Raw genomic sequence first — 18,410 nt, 5'->3', positions numbered from 1 at the left:
CCACGGTGCCTGCCTTGGGCCATTTCCTCCGCTAGAGGACGGTGAAGAGCCAGGGTTGAAGGTCCGCAGCACTGCAGCGGCCTCCTAACCGGGCGGGTCCTCCTCCCGCCGCCGCGCCACCGCACACCTCCTAGCGGCTGAAGGTCAGCGAGCGCTGCGCACGAAGCGCTGGCGGCCAGCCTGTTCGCCCTGCTGCTCCCAAGCCCGGGTCGCCGCTCCTGCTCTGCGCGACCGCAGCGGAGCCAGCGCTCGCTGGGAAGCCGAAACGCGCCCAGCCACCCACTACTGTCTCCAAGCGCTGCGTCAGCTCCTCCCCCGACGGGCGCGGCTTCCAATCAGGGAAGGGGACGTGGTGGGCGGGGAGAGGGGGGTGATGAACGTGGCAGCTTGGAGTTTATCGCGGGACGCGGAAGCTGGCCCTGGACCCGGGTGGGGAGTGGATGGGTGGAGGCCAGGTCATCAGGACCAATAGTGTGGTTGGGCGCGTCCCCCAGTCTGTGTCTTTGGAGAGGAATCAAGTCCCTTCCCATCCTTTCCCGCCTCTCCACTCAGTGGCGGGAGCGGATCCAATTGGCTTTAGCATGGATGAGTGCTTCCATAGAGGCCGTTCATTGGCCAGAGGCAGTGTCAGTTCCCGAGAGCGCAATTTTTCCTGCTAAAGCGACAATTTCCTGCCTAGGCAGCGAGCGGGAAGCCATCTTCGCAGCTCCTGGGAATCCCGGTGTGGCGGTCACAGGCACGGTTGGGGCAGACTCTCCTCTTCTGTGAGTGATTCTTCTGGTGCTAGGACAGACGTGAGTTGTTGGGGGAAGGCTGACAAGGGCACTAGGCAGAAAGACCTCAGCCTGGACCGCTGCCCATTGTAAAAACTCCTGTTCCCCAGCTTCAGAAAGCAACTGGAGTAATAGAGTTTTACTGCTGAAAAGACCCTTCCAGATAGCCCAGGCGGCTGTTCAGGCAATGTGTGGCGCACAGTAAAGGGGAGGGAGGGTTGGGGACGTTGTTAAAAGCGCAAATTCCCTAGCTGCCCTCCAGACCTATTCATAATATTTACCAGAAATTTTAAGAAGTACCCAGCACTGCAGATACCTGGCACTCTCTCTCTCTCGCTGTAGCTCTAGCTCTCTTCTGGCTAGTTCTCTGCACTACCCACGTTAGCCATGTTGGCCTTTCCAAACACCCAGCTTGTCTTACCACTCATGGGGACTGTCAGATTGCCTGTGTTTCTCCTCCCTGAGATACGGCCTGGAATCTCTGCCCAGACAGTGTGCTGAGGTAATCACAGGGCTTGCAGCATTTCAGTTCCCTTTCAGGGATCAGGATTCAATGCCCTGTGCTGCATGATGTCCACTGTTTGAAAGTTGCTGTTTCTTATATTTTGCCTTTTTTGTTCAGTCATTTCAGGTGGGAGAGTAAATCGAATCCTTGTTTCTACATCTTGGACAATAGTGGAGGTCAGATATATTCTCTTTGAACTCATCATGAATTTCATAAAGACTGAAGAGAACAAGTCATTCAGTGATAGCGAAAATGACCAGGGTTCCAGACCTAAATTTTCAGAGGTATGTCTGTTTTTTCACAACTCTTTACTAGAGCAGCACTCTAACATAGGACTGTATTAGGTCCTTGGAAGGAGATAAGTTCACAAAGAATGGTAGTTACAATCACTGAATTTTCAGAGGTATGTCTGTTTTTTTACAACTCTTTACTGGAGCAGCACTCTAACATAGGGCTGTATTAGGTCCTTGGAAGGAGCTAAGTTCACAAAGAATGGTAGTTACAATCACTTTTCTTGCATTGTTTAGAAGGTATCTGGGGAGCTCATAGATATAAGTGCTTGCGGAAAAGAAAAGGATAGTGTATGAGTTAAATAACAATGCAAAAGCGTTTTAGGATAACATGGTGACCAACGAACAGTATAGACACTTTATATCATTGGAAGAATAGACAGGCAAAAGTGATATAGTTAATATTTACTGAGAAATTACCATGTACATGAAATTATGATTGTCACATCATATCAATTACTCATTTAATATTTTTAAAAAACTCTATGCAACAGAGAGTATCATCTCCATTTTCCAGATGAAACCCAGGCCGTCAGGCTTCAGAAGCCAGGTGTTTGACCAGCACACCATTTTACTCAAAAATTACAAAATGATAGTACTAAATCGAGATACAGGCAAGGGTTTTTAGAGTGCAGAGAGAAGAAAGCTTAATTTGGACTCAAGAAATTAGAGCAGTGGCATGTAAGAAAAGTCTTAAACATTGAAGAAGATTTCACCAGGTAAGTGGATCAAGGATGACGGCATAGCCTGAGCAAAGGCATGTATGCAAGAAAGCATATTTAGGGAATATTATAGCCCTGGTGGCACAGCGGTTAAGCACAGTGGCATGGCTGTTAACCGAAAGGTTGAAAGTTTGAACCCACTAGCTGTTTCACAGCAGAAAAGACCTGGTAGTCTGCTCCCCTAAAGATTACAGCCTCAGAAACCCAATGGGGCAGTACTACTTTGTACTGTAGGGTTGCTATGAGTCGGAATTGACTGAACCACACACAACAACAACAACAGAGCTGTCACAGTAGACTTTGTATCAGTCAGAACTTTTAGTATTGCCAGGGAACAGTTTTTACTGTGAAACAAAATTTGTTAACTATGAACTAATAAAATGGATCTACTGGTTTACAGACCTGAAATGTCCAGAGGACAATTGAACTTTAATTCAGCCGTAAACAGTTCTTCAAACAGTCCATAAAAATCTTCAAGGATTTATTTATGTTTTTCATGTGTATGCCCTGCTTTTCATCTTATCCTATCCAGAATGAGAGAGTGAGTCTCTCTTCGTATCCTGAGAAAACTTCTTGCATCTAATTTTCCCAGGCTAAGTACACAAACATTCATGCACAAAACCACCTGGTATGAGGGTATTTACATCAGTCAAGATCCATTCCTGTAGCTGACGTGGATTCACTTCTATGCATATTAATAACTGCTGAAAATGGAAGAGAGGTAAAATAACTTTTTGGAAAATAGTTGCAATGTCTTCTCCTTCCTTGAACTCCATGCTTAAGTCTTTGGATTTTATTCTGTAAGAAAGGAGAAGTATTTAGGGGTTTTTGTCCTTGTATTATTTAGGAGGAGGGATTTAATATAGGCCTTGCTGAGCTGCATATTCATGTTAAAATATCTAGGGCTGTGCTGTACAGTATGGTAGCCACTAGCCACATGTGGCTATTTAAATTTAATTTAATTTAAATGAAATAAAGTGAATAATGCAAATACTCAGCTTCACTAACTACATTTCAAGTACTCAATAGCCACATGTGGCCAATGGCTATACTTCTTCCTTTTTTAAAAAAAGTTATGACTTAGGTAAAAGTTTAAGAGCAAAACAGTTTCAGATTAAACAGTTAATACACAAATTGTTTTGTGACATTGGATGCCAACCCTATGATTTGTCACCACTGTGCCTTCTTCTACCCCAGGTTCCCTGTTTCCATTCATGCAGTTTAATACATGTTCTGTTGGACAGTACTGGTCTAGGGCATCCACTCAAAAACCAGAACTACAATATAAAACTTTCAAACTATCTGGGGAGGGGAAAGCCTAATGCGGGGAGGGGCAGTGGTATCAAAAGAGGACAAAAATGTGGGAGAATATGAATCTAGAAGAAGTGGGAAAAATAAAAGGCACAACAAGATGATAGAAATAAATACAAATATATTAGCATTCCCAGTCAATAAAAGTGGATATATGCTCCAGCTACTTACTTAAAAAGAAATCCATTTTATGTCATTTAAATGGGGTACACAATATGAAGATACAAAGATGTTAGAAAAGGGTGGAAAAAAGTAATACCACACAAACACTAATTAAAGACAAAGCTGAAATAGCTATGTTATTACCAGAGCAAATAGTCGTCAAGGCCAAAATTATTAGGAGAGAGAAACAGGGTCACCTTTTTTTTTTAAAGCTTTCAATTCAACAGAAAGATTATCAAGTATGAATACATACGTATATATATAAAACCCTGGTGGCATACTGGTTAAGTGCTACGGCTGTTAACCAAAAGGTCAGCAGTTCAAATCCGCCAGATGTTCCCTGGAAACTCTATGGGGCAGTTCTGCTCTGTCCTATAGGGTCGCTATGAGTTGCAATTGACTCAACAGCACTGGGTTTGGCTTGGTTTTTGGTATATATATATCTACTAACATAAGTTTAATACAAAAGGAAAAATTGATAGTACTTCAAGGAAACACTGATAAATTACCAGTATGGTGGGTGATTTGAACACACAATTTTCTTAACTGAGAGATCACGCTACCAAAATTTTGTGGAAAATGCAATTAAAAACCTTGATCAAATACAGTGTACACAAGAAATATGGGGGCACCTTCCATGTGGGAGACCTGGGTTCGATTCCCTGCCAGTGCACCTCATGAGCAGCTACTATCTATCTGTGAAGGCTAGGCTTGTACGTGTTGTAAAGATGCTGAACAAGTTTCAGAGAACTTCCAGACTGGGATGGATTAGGAAGAAAGGCCTTGTGATCTCTTTCCTAAAATCAGCCCGCAAAGATATAATCCCCAATCAATCATGGGGGTGGTAAGGAGCATTTCATTCTGTGTTCCCCATGAGTTGGGGGACTGATTTTACAGCAGCTAACAACAACAACACAAGAAATAAAGCATACGACTTTTAAAAATAATTTTTGAATGTTAATGAAAATTAACAACATCTAAGCCATAAATCAAAGAACAACAAATTTCAAAATGCCAAGACGATATATAATATATATTTCACAAAGGAATTACGTCAGGAATCAATAACAGAAGACACTTTCCTGCCCCCTAAAAGTCAAATATTTGGGAAAAAAATGTTTTTAAAACCCAAAGAGCGTTGGAGAAAATCGTAATGAAAATTACACAGCACTTAAAACTCAAACATAATGCACACCCATGTTTATTGCAACACTGTTTACAATAGCTAAAAGCTGGAAGCAACCAAAGTGTCCATCAACTGATGAATGGATAAATTGTGGTATATTTACACAATGGAATACTATGCATCGATAGAAAACAATGATGAGTCTGTGAAACATTTCATAACATGGAGGAACCTGGAAGGCATTATGCTGAGTGAAATTAGATGCAAAAGCACAAACATTGTATAAGACCACTATTATAAGATCTTGAGAAATAGTTTAACTGAGAAGAACACATTCTTTTGTGGTTATGAAAGGGGGGAGGAAGGGAGGGTGGGAGAGGGTTATTTACTGATTAGATAGTAGATAAGAACTACTTTAGGTGAAGGGAAGGACAACACTCAACACGGGAGAGGTCAGCACCACTGGAGTGGGCCAAAAGCATTTTCCTGAATAAACTGAGTGCTTCGAAGGTCAGCAGAGCAGGGGCGGGGGTTTGGGGACTATGGCTTCAGGGGACATCTAAGTCAATTGGCAAAATAAATTCTATTAAGAAAACATTCTGCATCCCACTTTGAAGTGTGGCATCAGGGGTCTTAAATGCTAGTAAGCGGCCATCTAAGATGCATCAATGAGCCTTAACACACCTGGATCAAAGGAGAATGAAGAACACTAAGGTCACAAGGTAATTATGAGCCCAAGAGACAGAAAGGGCTATGTGAACTAGAGACCACATAATCTGGAGACCAGAAGAACTAGATGGTGCCCGGCCACAACCGATGACTGCCCTGACAGGGAGCACAACAGAGAACCCCTGAGGGAGCAGAACAGTGGGATGCAGACCCCAAATTCTTATAAAAAGACCAGACTTAATGGTCTAAGACTAGAAGAATCCCAGCAGATATGGTCCCCAAACCTTCTGTTGGCCCAGGACAGGAACCACTCCCAAGGCCAACTTATCAGACATGGATTGGACCGGACAATGGGTTGGAGAGAAACGCTGATGAGGAGTGAGCTACTTGCATCAGGTGGACACTTGAGACTGTGTTGGTGTCTCCTGTCTGGAGGGTAGAGGGGTTAGAAACTGTCAAAATGGTCACGAAAGAAGAGACTGGAAGGAGGGAGCAGGCTGACTCATTGGGGGGAGGGTAAGTGGGAGTATGTAGTAAGGTGTATGTAAGTTTGTATGTGAGAGACTGACTTGATTTGTAAACGTTCACTTAAAGCACAATAAAAATTATTTAAAAAAAGCTCAAACATAATGAAAATACAATGTATCAAAATCAGTGAGATGAAACTAACACTCAACTCATAGGGAAATATTACAAGAAAGAATGAAAACTAATGAGCTAAGTAGCTAACTTAAAAATTGGGGAAAAAAATAGAATAACACCAAAAAGGAGAGAGGAAATAATAAAAAAGAAGGAAAAAATTAATTATTTCACTCAGTGTAATGTCCTCTAAATTCATCCATTTTGTGAGCTGTCTTGCAGATTCGTCATTATTCTTTATCATTATGTAGTATTCCATTGTGTGTACGTACCACGCTTCGTCAATCCATTCATCTGTTGATGGGCACTTAGGTTGTTTCCATCTTTTTGCTATTGTGAAAACTGATGGAATGAATATGGGTGTGCCTATTCAGTATATCTTTTTTGGAGCGTACTTTTGGTTTTATATCAGAGAAGTCTTTGCCAAATTTAAGATCACAAAAATTTTCTCTAAAAATCAATTGTACGTGATCATATGGGTCTGTTCCTGGCCTTACGAGTCTATTCCATTGATCTGTTTGTGTCTCCTTTCACTAATAGCACACTGTCTTCATTACTGTAGCATGATAATAATTCCTAAAATCAGATAGTTAAAGTCCTCCAACTTTGTTCTTCAAAGTTACTTAGACTATTCTAGATCCTTTTTCTGTGTAAATTCTAGAGTCAGCTTTTCAGTTTCTACATAGGGCCTGCTGGAATTTTTATTCATATTTCCTTGGCTTAACTGTGGATGACTGAAATCTTAACAATATGCAGTCTTCCAATCCTGAACATGATATATCCCTTTGTTTATTTAAGCCTTCTGAAGTTTATTTCAGTGATATTTCATATTTTTCAGAATAAAGGTCTTGCACATGTTTTTTCAGATTTCTAAGGATATCATGTTTTTGATGTTATTATAAATGACTTTTTTTTTTCTTTCTGGTTGTCACTAAACTCACTTATTATTTCTGGTACCTTTGTAAAAATACATTCCATAGGATTTTCTACATAGATGATCATGCCTCTGTGAGTTAGGGTAGTTTTATTTCTTTCTGATCGGAATGTCTTTTAGTTTTTTTTCTTGCCTTATTGCCCTAGCTAGACCCTCCAGTACAGTGTTGAATAGGGGTGATGAGAGCAGACAGCCTTACCATTTCCCTTACTCTAGGGAGAATGAATTCAGTCCTTCACCATTAAGTATGATGTTACTAGTATGTTTTTTTGTCGACACTCTTTATGAGGTTAAGGAATTTCCCTTCTATCCATATACTGCTGATAGTTTTATCAGAAATGGTTGTTGAAATTTATCAAGTGCTTTTTCTGTGTCTGTTGAAACTATCATGTTTTAAAATTTTTATTCTCCTAATATGGTTAACTACATTGCCCCCTTACAGAGGCAAAACCGTTTTAAATATTGTACTTGATGCTCCAAAATTATGAGGTTTACCCTCTGACTGGTGGGAACAGTAAGTATTCTAAGCTCTGTGCAATCTCCGTGTTGTTGTTAGGTGCTGTTGAGTCAGTTCTGACTCACAGCGACCCTGTGTACAACAGAACAAAACACTGCCTAGTCCTATGCCATCCTCAGAATCTTTACTATGTTTGAGCCCATTGTTGCAGCCACTGTGTCAGTCCATCTCATTGAGGGTCTTCCTCTTTTTTGCTGACCCTCTACTTTACCAAGCATGATGTCCTTCTCCAGGGAGTGGTCCCTCCTGATAACATGTCCAAAGTACATGAAATGAATTCTCACCATCCTAGCTTCCAAGGAGTACTCTGGTTGTATTTCTTCCAAGACAGACTTGTTTGTTCTTCTGGCATTCCATGGTATATTCAGTATTCTTCTCCAGCACCATGGTTCAAAGGCATTAATTCTTCTTTGGTCTTTCGTATTCATTGTCCAGTTTTCACATACATACGAGGCAATTTAAAATATCATGTCTTGGGTCACGCACACCTTAATCCTCAAAGTAACATCTTTGCTTTTTTAACACTTTAAAGATGTCTTTTGCAGCATATTTGCCCAATGCAATACATCATTTGATTTCCTGCCTGCTGCTTCCATGAGCGTTGATTACGGCTCCAAGTAAAATGAGATCATTGATGTCAGTCTTTTCTCCACTTACCGTGATGTTGCTTATTGGTTCAATTGTGAGGATTTGTATTGTAACAAATTTACTAATATTTATTGGAAGAACACAGAGCTGATATCATAAATATTACCAAGGATAAAGACTAAGGTGAGAGAATTTGTCCTACTAGATATAAATGGTTATTATAGTCAAAATGTTAGTGGTTCAGACCTACTCGGAGGTGACTCAGAAGACAGTCTTGGTGATCTGCTCCAGAAAGGCCGTAGCCATGGAAACCCTAGGGAGCAGTTCTACTCTGTACATATTGGGTTGCTATGAGTTGGAATCAACTCGATGGCAGCTAACACTAACAACAACTAATTACGACAGGATTTGGCAGATATGTGGAAAAATATACCATTGGAACTGAATAGTGAGAATAGAGACAGACCTACAAATTATATGAAAATATTTTATATGGCAAAGCTGGCAATATAGATCCATAGAGAAAGGACGAGTACTTCAATTAGTAGTGCTGAGACAATTAGTTATCCATGTGGGATGAGTAAACTAAAAAAGTGATACATGCCTCAGGCCACATACAAAAAATAATTCCATGTGGCTGAAGAACTTGAATGGGATAAGCAAACTGTTACATTTGAAAGAGAGAGAGAGAATATTTTTATCCTTGGCGTGGTATGCTTATGACATAAAAAGATTAATCAATTTTGCAGTGAAAAAGCAAGCCACACACTCAGAGAATATGTTTCACACAAATGATGAATAATTTGTTTCTAGAATATATAAACCTACCCACTGCCGTCGAGTCGATTCCGACTCATAGTGACCGTATAAGACAGAGTAGAACTGCCCCATAGAGTTTCCAAGGAGTGCCTGGTGGATTTGAACTGCCGACCTCTTGGTTAGCAGCTGTAGCACTTAACCACTACGCCACCAGGGTTTCCTCAGAATATATAAAGTACTTCTAAAATCATTCATAAAAAAAAATTACAGTAGAAAATGGAGAAAAGCCAGGAATAGGTATTTTGTAGACATAAGCATGGAAAAGGGTTCACCTCCATTAGTAATTAGGCAATTACTGTTTATACCACCAATGAGATGCCATTTCACATGACACGATTGGCAAGCACTAAAAACTGGACAATACCAAGTTAAAACGAGGGCGTGTGGTAATGAGAACTGTTATTTCCCACTGGAGGGAGTGCAAGTTGGTACAAGCATTTTGTAAAATAGTTTGGCAGTATCTAATACAGATATCCCCTGAAGCTGAGCAATTCTACTCCTAAGTCTACACCTAGAGACATCCTAGGACATGGGCACCAGGAAACATGTACAAGGATATTCATGGCAGAGCTGTACCACTGTTTATAGTAGAGAAAAACCAGAAACAACTGAAATGTGCAAAAACCAGTTAATACATACACTGGGTTCCATTTAATCAGGAAAGCGAATATATGACATCAACCGTGAACATCAGGTAAGTAGTGAAACGAGTCACAGAACACATTTCATAGGAGGCCATTTATATAAAACCAAAACAGGCAAAACTAAACAATATGCTACTGATTTGACTACTTATGTATCTGAACCTAAAAAAATATAAAGGAATCATCGTTTTAAAATCAATTCAGAATTAGTGGTGTCTGTGAGAATGAGATGGGAATGAGGGCAGAGCACACTGGTGGCTTCGAATCTATTGTAATAGGCAGCAGAACTAACAGCAGAAATTCCCTAACACCTAATGCATAGGTATGTAATTGTTATGATTACTTAAAATAGAGTCATATCAGGAGCCCTGCTGGTGCAGTGGTTAAAGCTTGGCTGCTAACCAAAAAGGTCAGCAGTTTGAACCCACCAGCCACTTCGCAGGAGAAACATGTGGCAATCTGCTTCCATAAAGATTTACAGCCTTGGAAACCCTATGAAGCAGGTCTGCTCTGTCTTTTAGGGTTGCTATGAGTCAAAATAGACCACAGCAGTGGGTTTTGGTTTGAGTATACACCATATACTGCTATGCACATATGTGTTTCATAGTTTTAAAAAAAGCATGATGTATAAGAGATAAGGTAGAGGAAGAAGCTGGGAATACCCTGCAGGGTGCTAGCTTGGGTGGCTGGGTGGGTGATGACACCATTATCAGAATCAGGGAACACAGGAAGAGGGGCATGTTTAAGAGTTAAGTTTTATTTTGACTTTGATTTTGGAAGTGTTGAGGATGAAATGCCCCTGAGGTACCGAAGAGTAGATGTCCAGGAAGGTGTATCAGGAGCTCGGAAGACAAGTCAGTGCTGCAGGTATAGACCTGTACAATAAATACGAGTTGAAAACATGAAGCAATAGGAGACGAAAAAGCCAGAAAAGACGCACTGTCTCTAAAACCTAAGCTCGTTCCACTGCAGCTGCCTCCTAAGCCAAGCCAGGTTTTCCCTGCTGATTTCCTGTCTCCAGCCTTATTCTGAGACTTCAGATTCCTCAGTGATTGCCATCCATGTCCTTTGGACTTTTTTGGCATAATGTTTTTTCACTTTTGTCCTTGTGTTTCATTCCTGCGGCCATCAGATTAATTTACATTCTCAACATCTTGTTTCTGAGCTGTTACCAGGCCTTTGAACGGATACATGCATATGCATATTTAGATATACACAGGATATCCAATCTTGTGATTTATTAGTCGTTTTAGTATATTTCTTTAATGCTGTTGAAACCATGTACTGAACAGGATCTAAATAGATGTTTAAGGAGAATTTTTGAAAGGTGATGCTTCAAATGTTCATAGCATGTATTAAGTCTAGCTTCACTGGTAAGCAAATGGATGAAACTTAAAAAGCAATTAAATGAGATGACATTTCACCTATCAACTGACGAACATTTAAAATAATGATATTGAAACTCTTTTTGAGCAGTGAGTGATATGGTTGGTCTCCTTGGGCAGCAGGGGGGAAGGAGCAGTGTGAGTTGCTACAACCTTCCCAGAAGGCAGTTTGGCAGTGTGTATGTTGTGAGATATGTTCATATCATATCCTTAGTCACAGTATTTTCACTTCAGGGAGTCTAGCTTAGGGAAGTATTCAGATATGGAGACAAAAATTTTATAAGAATATTTTTCACTGTGTTTAGTAAAAAATTGCAAACAACCTGGCTATCCAATAATAGAAGAATGAATTAAAAATTATTCTATAGTGTAATATTATATGGTTCCTCAAATTGTGATTTCCAAGGCTGTTAGTGAGTTGTGAGAGCACTGAGAGTCTGAAAACTGAAAAACCAATTCATACAACATAGTGTCATTAAAAAATAAGTCTATCTGCATGTAAAATAATAGAACCAAATAAAACTAAATATAGAGTTATTATCTCTGGTGATGGAATAATTATCGATTTTTTTCCATCCTTCATTATCTATTTTTATCCAATTTTTATTCAGAGAATCTATTATGTATATAATTTTAAATACATGAAACATTATTAGAGGTGATTATTATTAAAGACATTTCTGATTAAATTTTTAATCTTTCCCTTTTTAAGGATGCTGTCATGAAGCAGACAAGTTCCAACACCCCTGAAGGTCCTTCTCTACCTGACGTACCAGAGTGTAGGAGTACCTCTGAGCTTAGAAATGATGTCAGTAAACGTGAAACAGCTCCTAAAATTTCAAACTTAAATTTCACCATCAAGAAACAATGTCATTTCACATTTACTTTGAATGAAAGCTCCAGGAAATTAGACCTTTGTGTGCTTAATGCATATGGCAAACCGAACGAGAGCATCTTCTCAGCTCTGAAAGCTAATGACACTTTCAAGAAAAGGATGGAAAATCATTCTAATAAGAACATTATTGTTTATGGAGAAAAAGAAATAGATGGATATATAAATTTAGGAATGCCTCTCAAGTGCCTGCCTAGAGATTCTCATTTTAGAGTAACATTTGGTGAAAGAAACAGTAACCAGCAAGAAGGTGGACAGATATTACGTCATTGTGAAGACCCGAACATTGAATGCATTCTTTTTCACGTTGTTGCTGTTGGGAAGAGTATAAAGAAGATTCTTAAGGTCAAGGAACTTCATGTAAAAGGAGGTACACTTTGTATCTATGCCTTGAAGGGTGAGACTATCAAAGAAGCTCTGTGTAAAGATGGCAGGTTTCGTTCTGACCTCAATGAACTTGAATGGAAGCTAATGGAAGGTCATAAGAACATTCATGAAAAAGAGTCCCCAGTGGAAGAAGTGTCTCGAAAAGTCTTAGAAATGCACATCTTTAGAGGAGGACCTGTGAAGGACAATACTCGTGAAAATCCTGGATGGAAGAAAGACAACAGAGAAAAAAAAATTCAATCCCAAAGTCTAAGGCATGATATTGAAGGAAAAAATCATGGAACACAGTCTATTCTTTGTCATCACAGTTCTGATGAAGAATATGGGGAACTGAACTCACAAAGACCCGGTCTGTGTAGGCAGCACACTATTAATCAGGATATCCAGGAGGATGCAACTAATCTCTGGCTAAAGAACTTCCAAAAATTGAACACTATAATGCAACGATATCCAAATTTTAATGAAGCTCCACTTTGGTTGGGAGAATATTTTAGGGAAGAACAGAAGCAGGGAAAAGTGACACCATCTGAACAATTCAAAGTATATGAAAAGAACTTTGGAAAAGAGACTGCAAATTCTAACTCAGTTGCAACCTATGAATGTCTTATTCCTCTTAGTAAGTCAGTTGGGTTCATAACATGGAACAATAATGGGAACACTGGCAATGCTACTGGCTTTCACTTGAAGGGTGGTTATATTTTGACCTGTCTACATGTCGTATATCACATTGTGGGTGAAGACACACATCCAAATAAGTGGCCAGATATAATTAGTAATTGTGCAGAGTTAACTTTCACTTATGAAAAGTTTTGCCCTACTCGGAGCGATTGGTTTTCTTTTGAGCCATGGTGTGAAGTGTATGATGGAACTCTAGATTATGTCATTTTAAAACTAAAAGAAAATGGAAATGCATTTCCTCCAGACCTATATAGGCAAATTGACCCTCACCCATCTAGTGGTTTGGTTTATTTAATTGGTCACCCAGAAGGCAATATCAAGAAAATAGATGATTGTGCAGTGGTTCCTGTAAGTCAACGGCTCAGGAAGTATCCAGTGTGTCAAGATGGGCGGATAGAAAGCAGTGTTGTCACTAATAATGCTTGCCCTATGTTTACTAAAAGAAGTTTCCAGTCAGAGCTTTGGAGCACTGACATACTTAGTTATGACACTTGTTTCTCCAGCGGGTCCTCTGGCTCCCCGGTGTTTACTGAATCTGGCAAGTTGGTTGCTGTGCATGCCTTCGGGCATTTTTATGGACACGTGAATAAGGCTTATGCCCTTATTGAATTTGGTTATTCTATGTGTTCTATCATTTGTGACATTCAACAGAAAAATGAGAGCTTTTATAAGTTTTTAGTTAGGAAGGAAAATGAAAACCACAATGAAGAAAAAAATGAGAAACAAGGGTCATTGTCTCAAGATCATCAGATTGAACCCATGGAATGGGTGGGATGCTTATAAAGTGAATCAACAAATATGGCAGAGATGTACGGATAATGCTAAAAATGTGGTATTCTTAAAACGAATACTATTGGAAATCCGTATTATAATTATTTACTTATAAGCCTATTCAAGTCCCCATAGTACTATTCAAGAGAAGGCTCTCCTTTCTTAATTCCTATCTATTGAATAACAGGGAATCAGGTCCTCCTCTCAGCTTTTGACTCATTCTTTCTGTACCAGATCATGTGGATTGACATTTCCTGTTTTAGGATTTACTGAAACTAAGGCAATCATATGACAGAAGTTGAGGTTTAACTTTAATGGATATTGTCATAAAGCTATGGGCTTTATGAAAATCCTGGGAGCCCAGTACCCCTCGTGTACAATCCCAGGGATTAAGGATTGCAAATCACCCGATGCTGCCGAAGCACCTGAATCTCCACAGAAGATTATTCATGGGTGCTCCTAACTGGGTGAATCAGATGCTCAACTTATTTTCAAAAAATAGTATGCAAATGAGGCCCAGTGCCAGTACTGAGTCCCTCGGACATATGCTACTGCTTGAGCTTGTCTGGCATATGACCTCTGCCTCCATCGATCTGAACCAAAAATGTGTTTCACCAGATAAGCCAGACAAAAGGTAGATCCAAGTGGCTATAATAAAATTCGTTCTTCACTTTAATTTTAATTATAACGTATCATTGGGATGTGTAGGAACCAGGCACATAGGCCCTGGGATTTTGCTACACCACCAAGCGCATCAGAGTTTGGGATCTATAGCTTAAATGTCCACCTCTGTGCTTGCGTCTCTCAAACCATCTATGTGCTACCACTGCACCTTGTTTATTCCTGTATTATAACACATGAGGTAAAACTTTCTGACTACTTGTCTTTCTCACCCACTAGATTGTAAGTTCCTAAGTGGTGAGAATGTTAATTCATCTTTCTATCCCAGTGTCTAACACTATACTTGGCACACACATAAAAGTTCCTCTGATACACAGAAAACCCTAAGGAATCCTCCAGAAAACTACTGAAACTAATAGAAGAGTTTGGCAGAGTCTCAGGTTATAAAATAAACATACAAAAATCACTTGGATTCCTCTACATCAACAAAAAGAACACCGAAGAGGAAATAACCAAATCAATACCATTCACAGTAGCCCCCAAGAAGATAAGATACTTAGGAATAAATCTTACCAAGGATGTAAAAGACCTATACAAAGAAAACTACAAAGCTCTACTACAAGAAATTCAAAAGGACATACTTAAGTGGAAAAACATACCCTGCTCATGGATAGGAAGACTTAACATAGTAAAAATGTCTATTCTACCAAAAGCCATCTATACATTTAACGCACTTCCGATCCAAATTCCAATCTCATATTTTAAGGGGATAGAGAAACAAATCACCAATTTCATATGGAAGGGAAAGAAGCCCCGGATAAGCAAAGCACTACTGAAAAAGAAGAAAGTGGGAGGCCTCACCTTACCCGACTTCAGAACCTATTATACAGCCACAGTAGTCAAAACAGCCTGGTACTGGTACAACAACAGACACATAGACCAATGGAACAGAATTGAGAACCCAGACATAGATCCATCCACGTATGAGCAGCTGATATTTGACAAAGGACCAGTGTCAATTAACTGGGGAAAAGATAGCCTTTTTAACAAATGGTGCTGGCATAACTGGATATCCATTTGCAAAAAAATGAAACAGGACCCATACCTCACACCATGCACAAAAACTAACTCCAAGTGGATCAAAGACCTAAACATAAAGACTAAAACGATAAAGATCATGGAAGAAAAAATTGGGACAACCCTAGGAGCCCTAATACAAGGTATAAACAGATACAAAACATCACCAAAAATGATGAAGAGAAACCAGATAACTGGGAGCTCCTAAAAATCAAACACCTATGCTCATCTAAAGACTTCTCCAAAAGAGTAAAAAGACCACCTACAGACTGGGAAAGAATTTTCAGCTATGACATCTCCGACCAGCGCCTGATCTCTAAAATCTACATGATTCTGTCAAAACTCAACCACAAAAAGACAAACAACCCAATCAAGAAGTGGGCAAAGGATATGAACACACATTTCACTAAAGAAGATATTCAGGCAGCCAACAGATACATGAGAAAATGCTCTCGATCATTAGCCATTAGAGAAATGCAAATTAAAACTACAATGAGATTCCATCTCACACCAGCAAGGCTGGCATTAATCCAAAAAACACAAAATAATAAATGTTGGAGGGGCTGCGGAGAGATTGGGACTCTCATACACTGCTGGTGGGAATGTAAAATGGTACAACCACTTTGGAAATCTATCTGGCGTTATCTTAAACAGTTAGAAATAGAACTACCATACAACCCAGAAATCCCACTCCTAGGAATATACCCTAGAGATACAAGAGCCTTCATACAAACAGATATATGCCCACCCATGTTTATTGCAGCTCTGTTTACAATAGCAAAAAGCTGGAAGCAACCAAGGTGTCCATCAACGGATGAATGGGTAAATAAATTGTGGTATATTCACACAATGGAATACTACGCATCGATAAAGAACAGTGATGAATCTCTGAAACATTTCATAACATGGAGGAACCTGGAAGGCATTATGCTGAGCGAAATTAGTCAGAGGCAAAAGGACAAATATTGTATAAGACCACTATTATAAGATCTTGAGTAATAGTAAACCTGAGAAGAACACATACTTTTGTGGTTACGAGGGGGGGAGGGAGGAAGGGTGGGAGAGGGTTTTTTATTGATTAATCAGTAGACAAGAACTGCTTTAGGTGAAGGGAAAGACAACACTCAATACATGGAAGGTCAGCTCAATTGGACTGGACCAAAAGCAAAGAAGTTTCCGGGATAAAATGAATGCTTCAGAGGTCAGTGGAGCAAGCGCGGGGGTCTGGGGAACATGGTTTGCGGGGACTTCTAAGTCAATTGGCAAAATAATTCTATTATGAAATCATTCTGCATCCCACTTTGAAATGTGGCGTCTGGGGTCTTAAATGCTAACAAGCGGCCATCTAAGATGCAGCAATTGGTCTCAACCCACCTGGAGCAAAGGAAAATGAAGAACACCAAGGCCACACGACAACTAAGAGCCCAAGAGACAGAAAGGGCCACGTGAACCAGAGACCTACATCATCCTGAGACCAGAAGAACTAGTTGGTGCCCGGCCACAATTGATGACTGCCCTGACAGGGAGCACAGCAGAGGACCCCTGAGGGAGCAGGAGATCAGTGGGATACAGACCCCAAATTCTCATAAAAAGACCAAACTTAATGGTCTGACTGAGACTGGAGGAATCCCGGCGGCCATGCTCCCCAGACCTTCAGTTGACACAGGACAGGAACCATCCCGGAAGACAACTCATCAGAAATGAAAGGGACTGGTCAGCGGGTGGGAGAGAGACGCTGATGAAGAGTGAGCTAATTATATCAGGTGGACACTTGAGATTGTGTTGGCAACTCTTGTCTGGAGGGGGGATGGGAGGATAGAGAGAGAGGGAAGCTGGCAAAATTGTCAAGAGGGGAGAGACTGAAAGGGCTGACTCAAGAGGGGGAGAGCAAGTGGGAGTAGGGAGTGAGATGTATGTAAACTTATATGTGACAGACTGATTGGATTTGTAAACGTTCACTTGAAGCTTAATAAAAGTTATTAAAAATAAATAAATAAATAAATAAATAATAAACAGAAAAAAAAAAAAGTTCCTCTAAAAAAGATGGACTAAAACTTTTTTCTTTTTCAGCAAAAGCAATGATTTACTGATAATAAGTGAAATATTGACAGTTCCTGGTGAGAAGCAATTATCCAGGAGCTGTAGATCTGATTGCAATATGGTCTTCCATATGTTAGTGACTTTCTCCCTTTTTGCCACCTACCCATTTGAAGTCATTCACATTTGTTGCCTGGACTGGAGTACCAGTAAAAGTAAAATATGAAATTCTTGTTTCTTCTTCACCTTGTTTAGACTGAACAAATATATTTACACTGTTAATATTCTTCAAGTTAATGAAGTGAGAAATACTGTCTTTTTTAATATTATCCTCTGCTTCCAAAGCTTGTGTTGTTTCACTTCTTTCTGCCTTCTCAAAATCCATAGATTAGGGCAGACTGATAAAAGTTTTTATGTATTTAGGATCCTGACCGTTATTTGGCCCTTGAAATTTCATGGACTAAAGCTTAACAGGTTGATTGAGTGCCACAGTAGTAAGTAGCTGCTCATCACAGTCAGATTCCAAGATGGACATGTTTTAGCTGTACCTTTCTGTTTGCTGGCTTTTTATTCATTACCTTCTATATCACTGCAGACCCCTGAAGCACTTTGTTCAGATTATTCTTACACTGTGCCTTACCATTTTGCAAGATGCTTTTTTATCATAATAAAACTGTTTTTAAACTTAAACAGACTTGTATTTATTCTACCGTAATCCCACCAATCTTGTTCCAACTCTTCAAAAGTGTAGGGGAGGAAGGAATACTCCCTAAATCTTTTTATGAAGCTAGCACTACTCTTATTGACTATACAAAGGCATTTGACTGTGTAGATCATAACAAATTATGGAAAACATTGCGAAG

At 39.8% G+C, this 18,410-nt stretch overlaps 1 protein-coding gene across 2 annotated transcripts; it reads left to right on the top strand.

The window, feature by feature from the left end:
* Window positions 1–397: 397 nt before the first annotated feature.
* FAM111B (FAM111 trypsin like peptidase B) lies at window positions 398–16,537 on the top strand. Of its 2 annotated transcripts, none has more exons than XM_064288026.1 (3): window positions 398–764; window positions 1,396–1,562; window positions 11,797–16,537. In XM_064288026.1, exons 2-3 carry the CDS (start codon window positions 1,482–1,484, stop codon window positions 13,822–13,824), a joined length of 2,109 nt encoding a protein of 702 aa, XP_064144096.1. In that variant the 5' UTR covers window positions 398–764; window positions 1,396–1,481; the 3' UTR covers window positions 13,825–16,537. The 2 variants fall into 2 exon arrangements, with proteins under 2 accessions (XP_064144096.1, XP_064144097.1); XM_064288027.1 differs by having other exon boundaries at window positions 398–794.
* Window positions 16,538–18,410: the final 1,873 nt, after the last annotated feature.

Source organism: Loxodonta africana, chromosome 7 (assembly GCF_030014295.1).
Source record: "Loxodonta africana isolate mLoxAfr1 chromosome 7, mLoxAfr1.hap2, whole genome shotgun sequence".
Lineage (NCBI taxonomy): Eukaryota > Metazoa > Chordata > Mammalia > Proboscidea > Elephantidae > Loxodonta > Loxodonta africana.
Note: the sequence above shows the minus strand (reverse complement) of the source record. Positions and strands in the feature narration are given on the sequence as shown.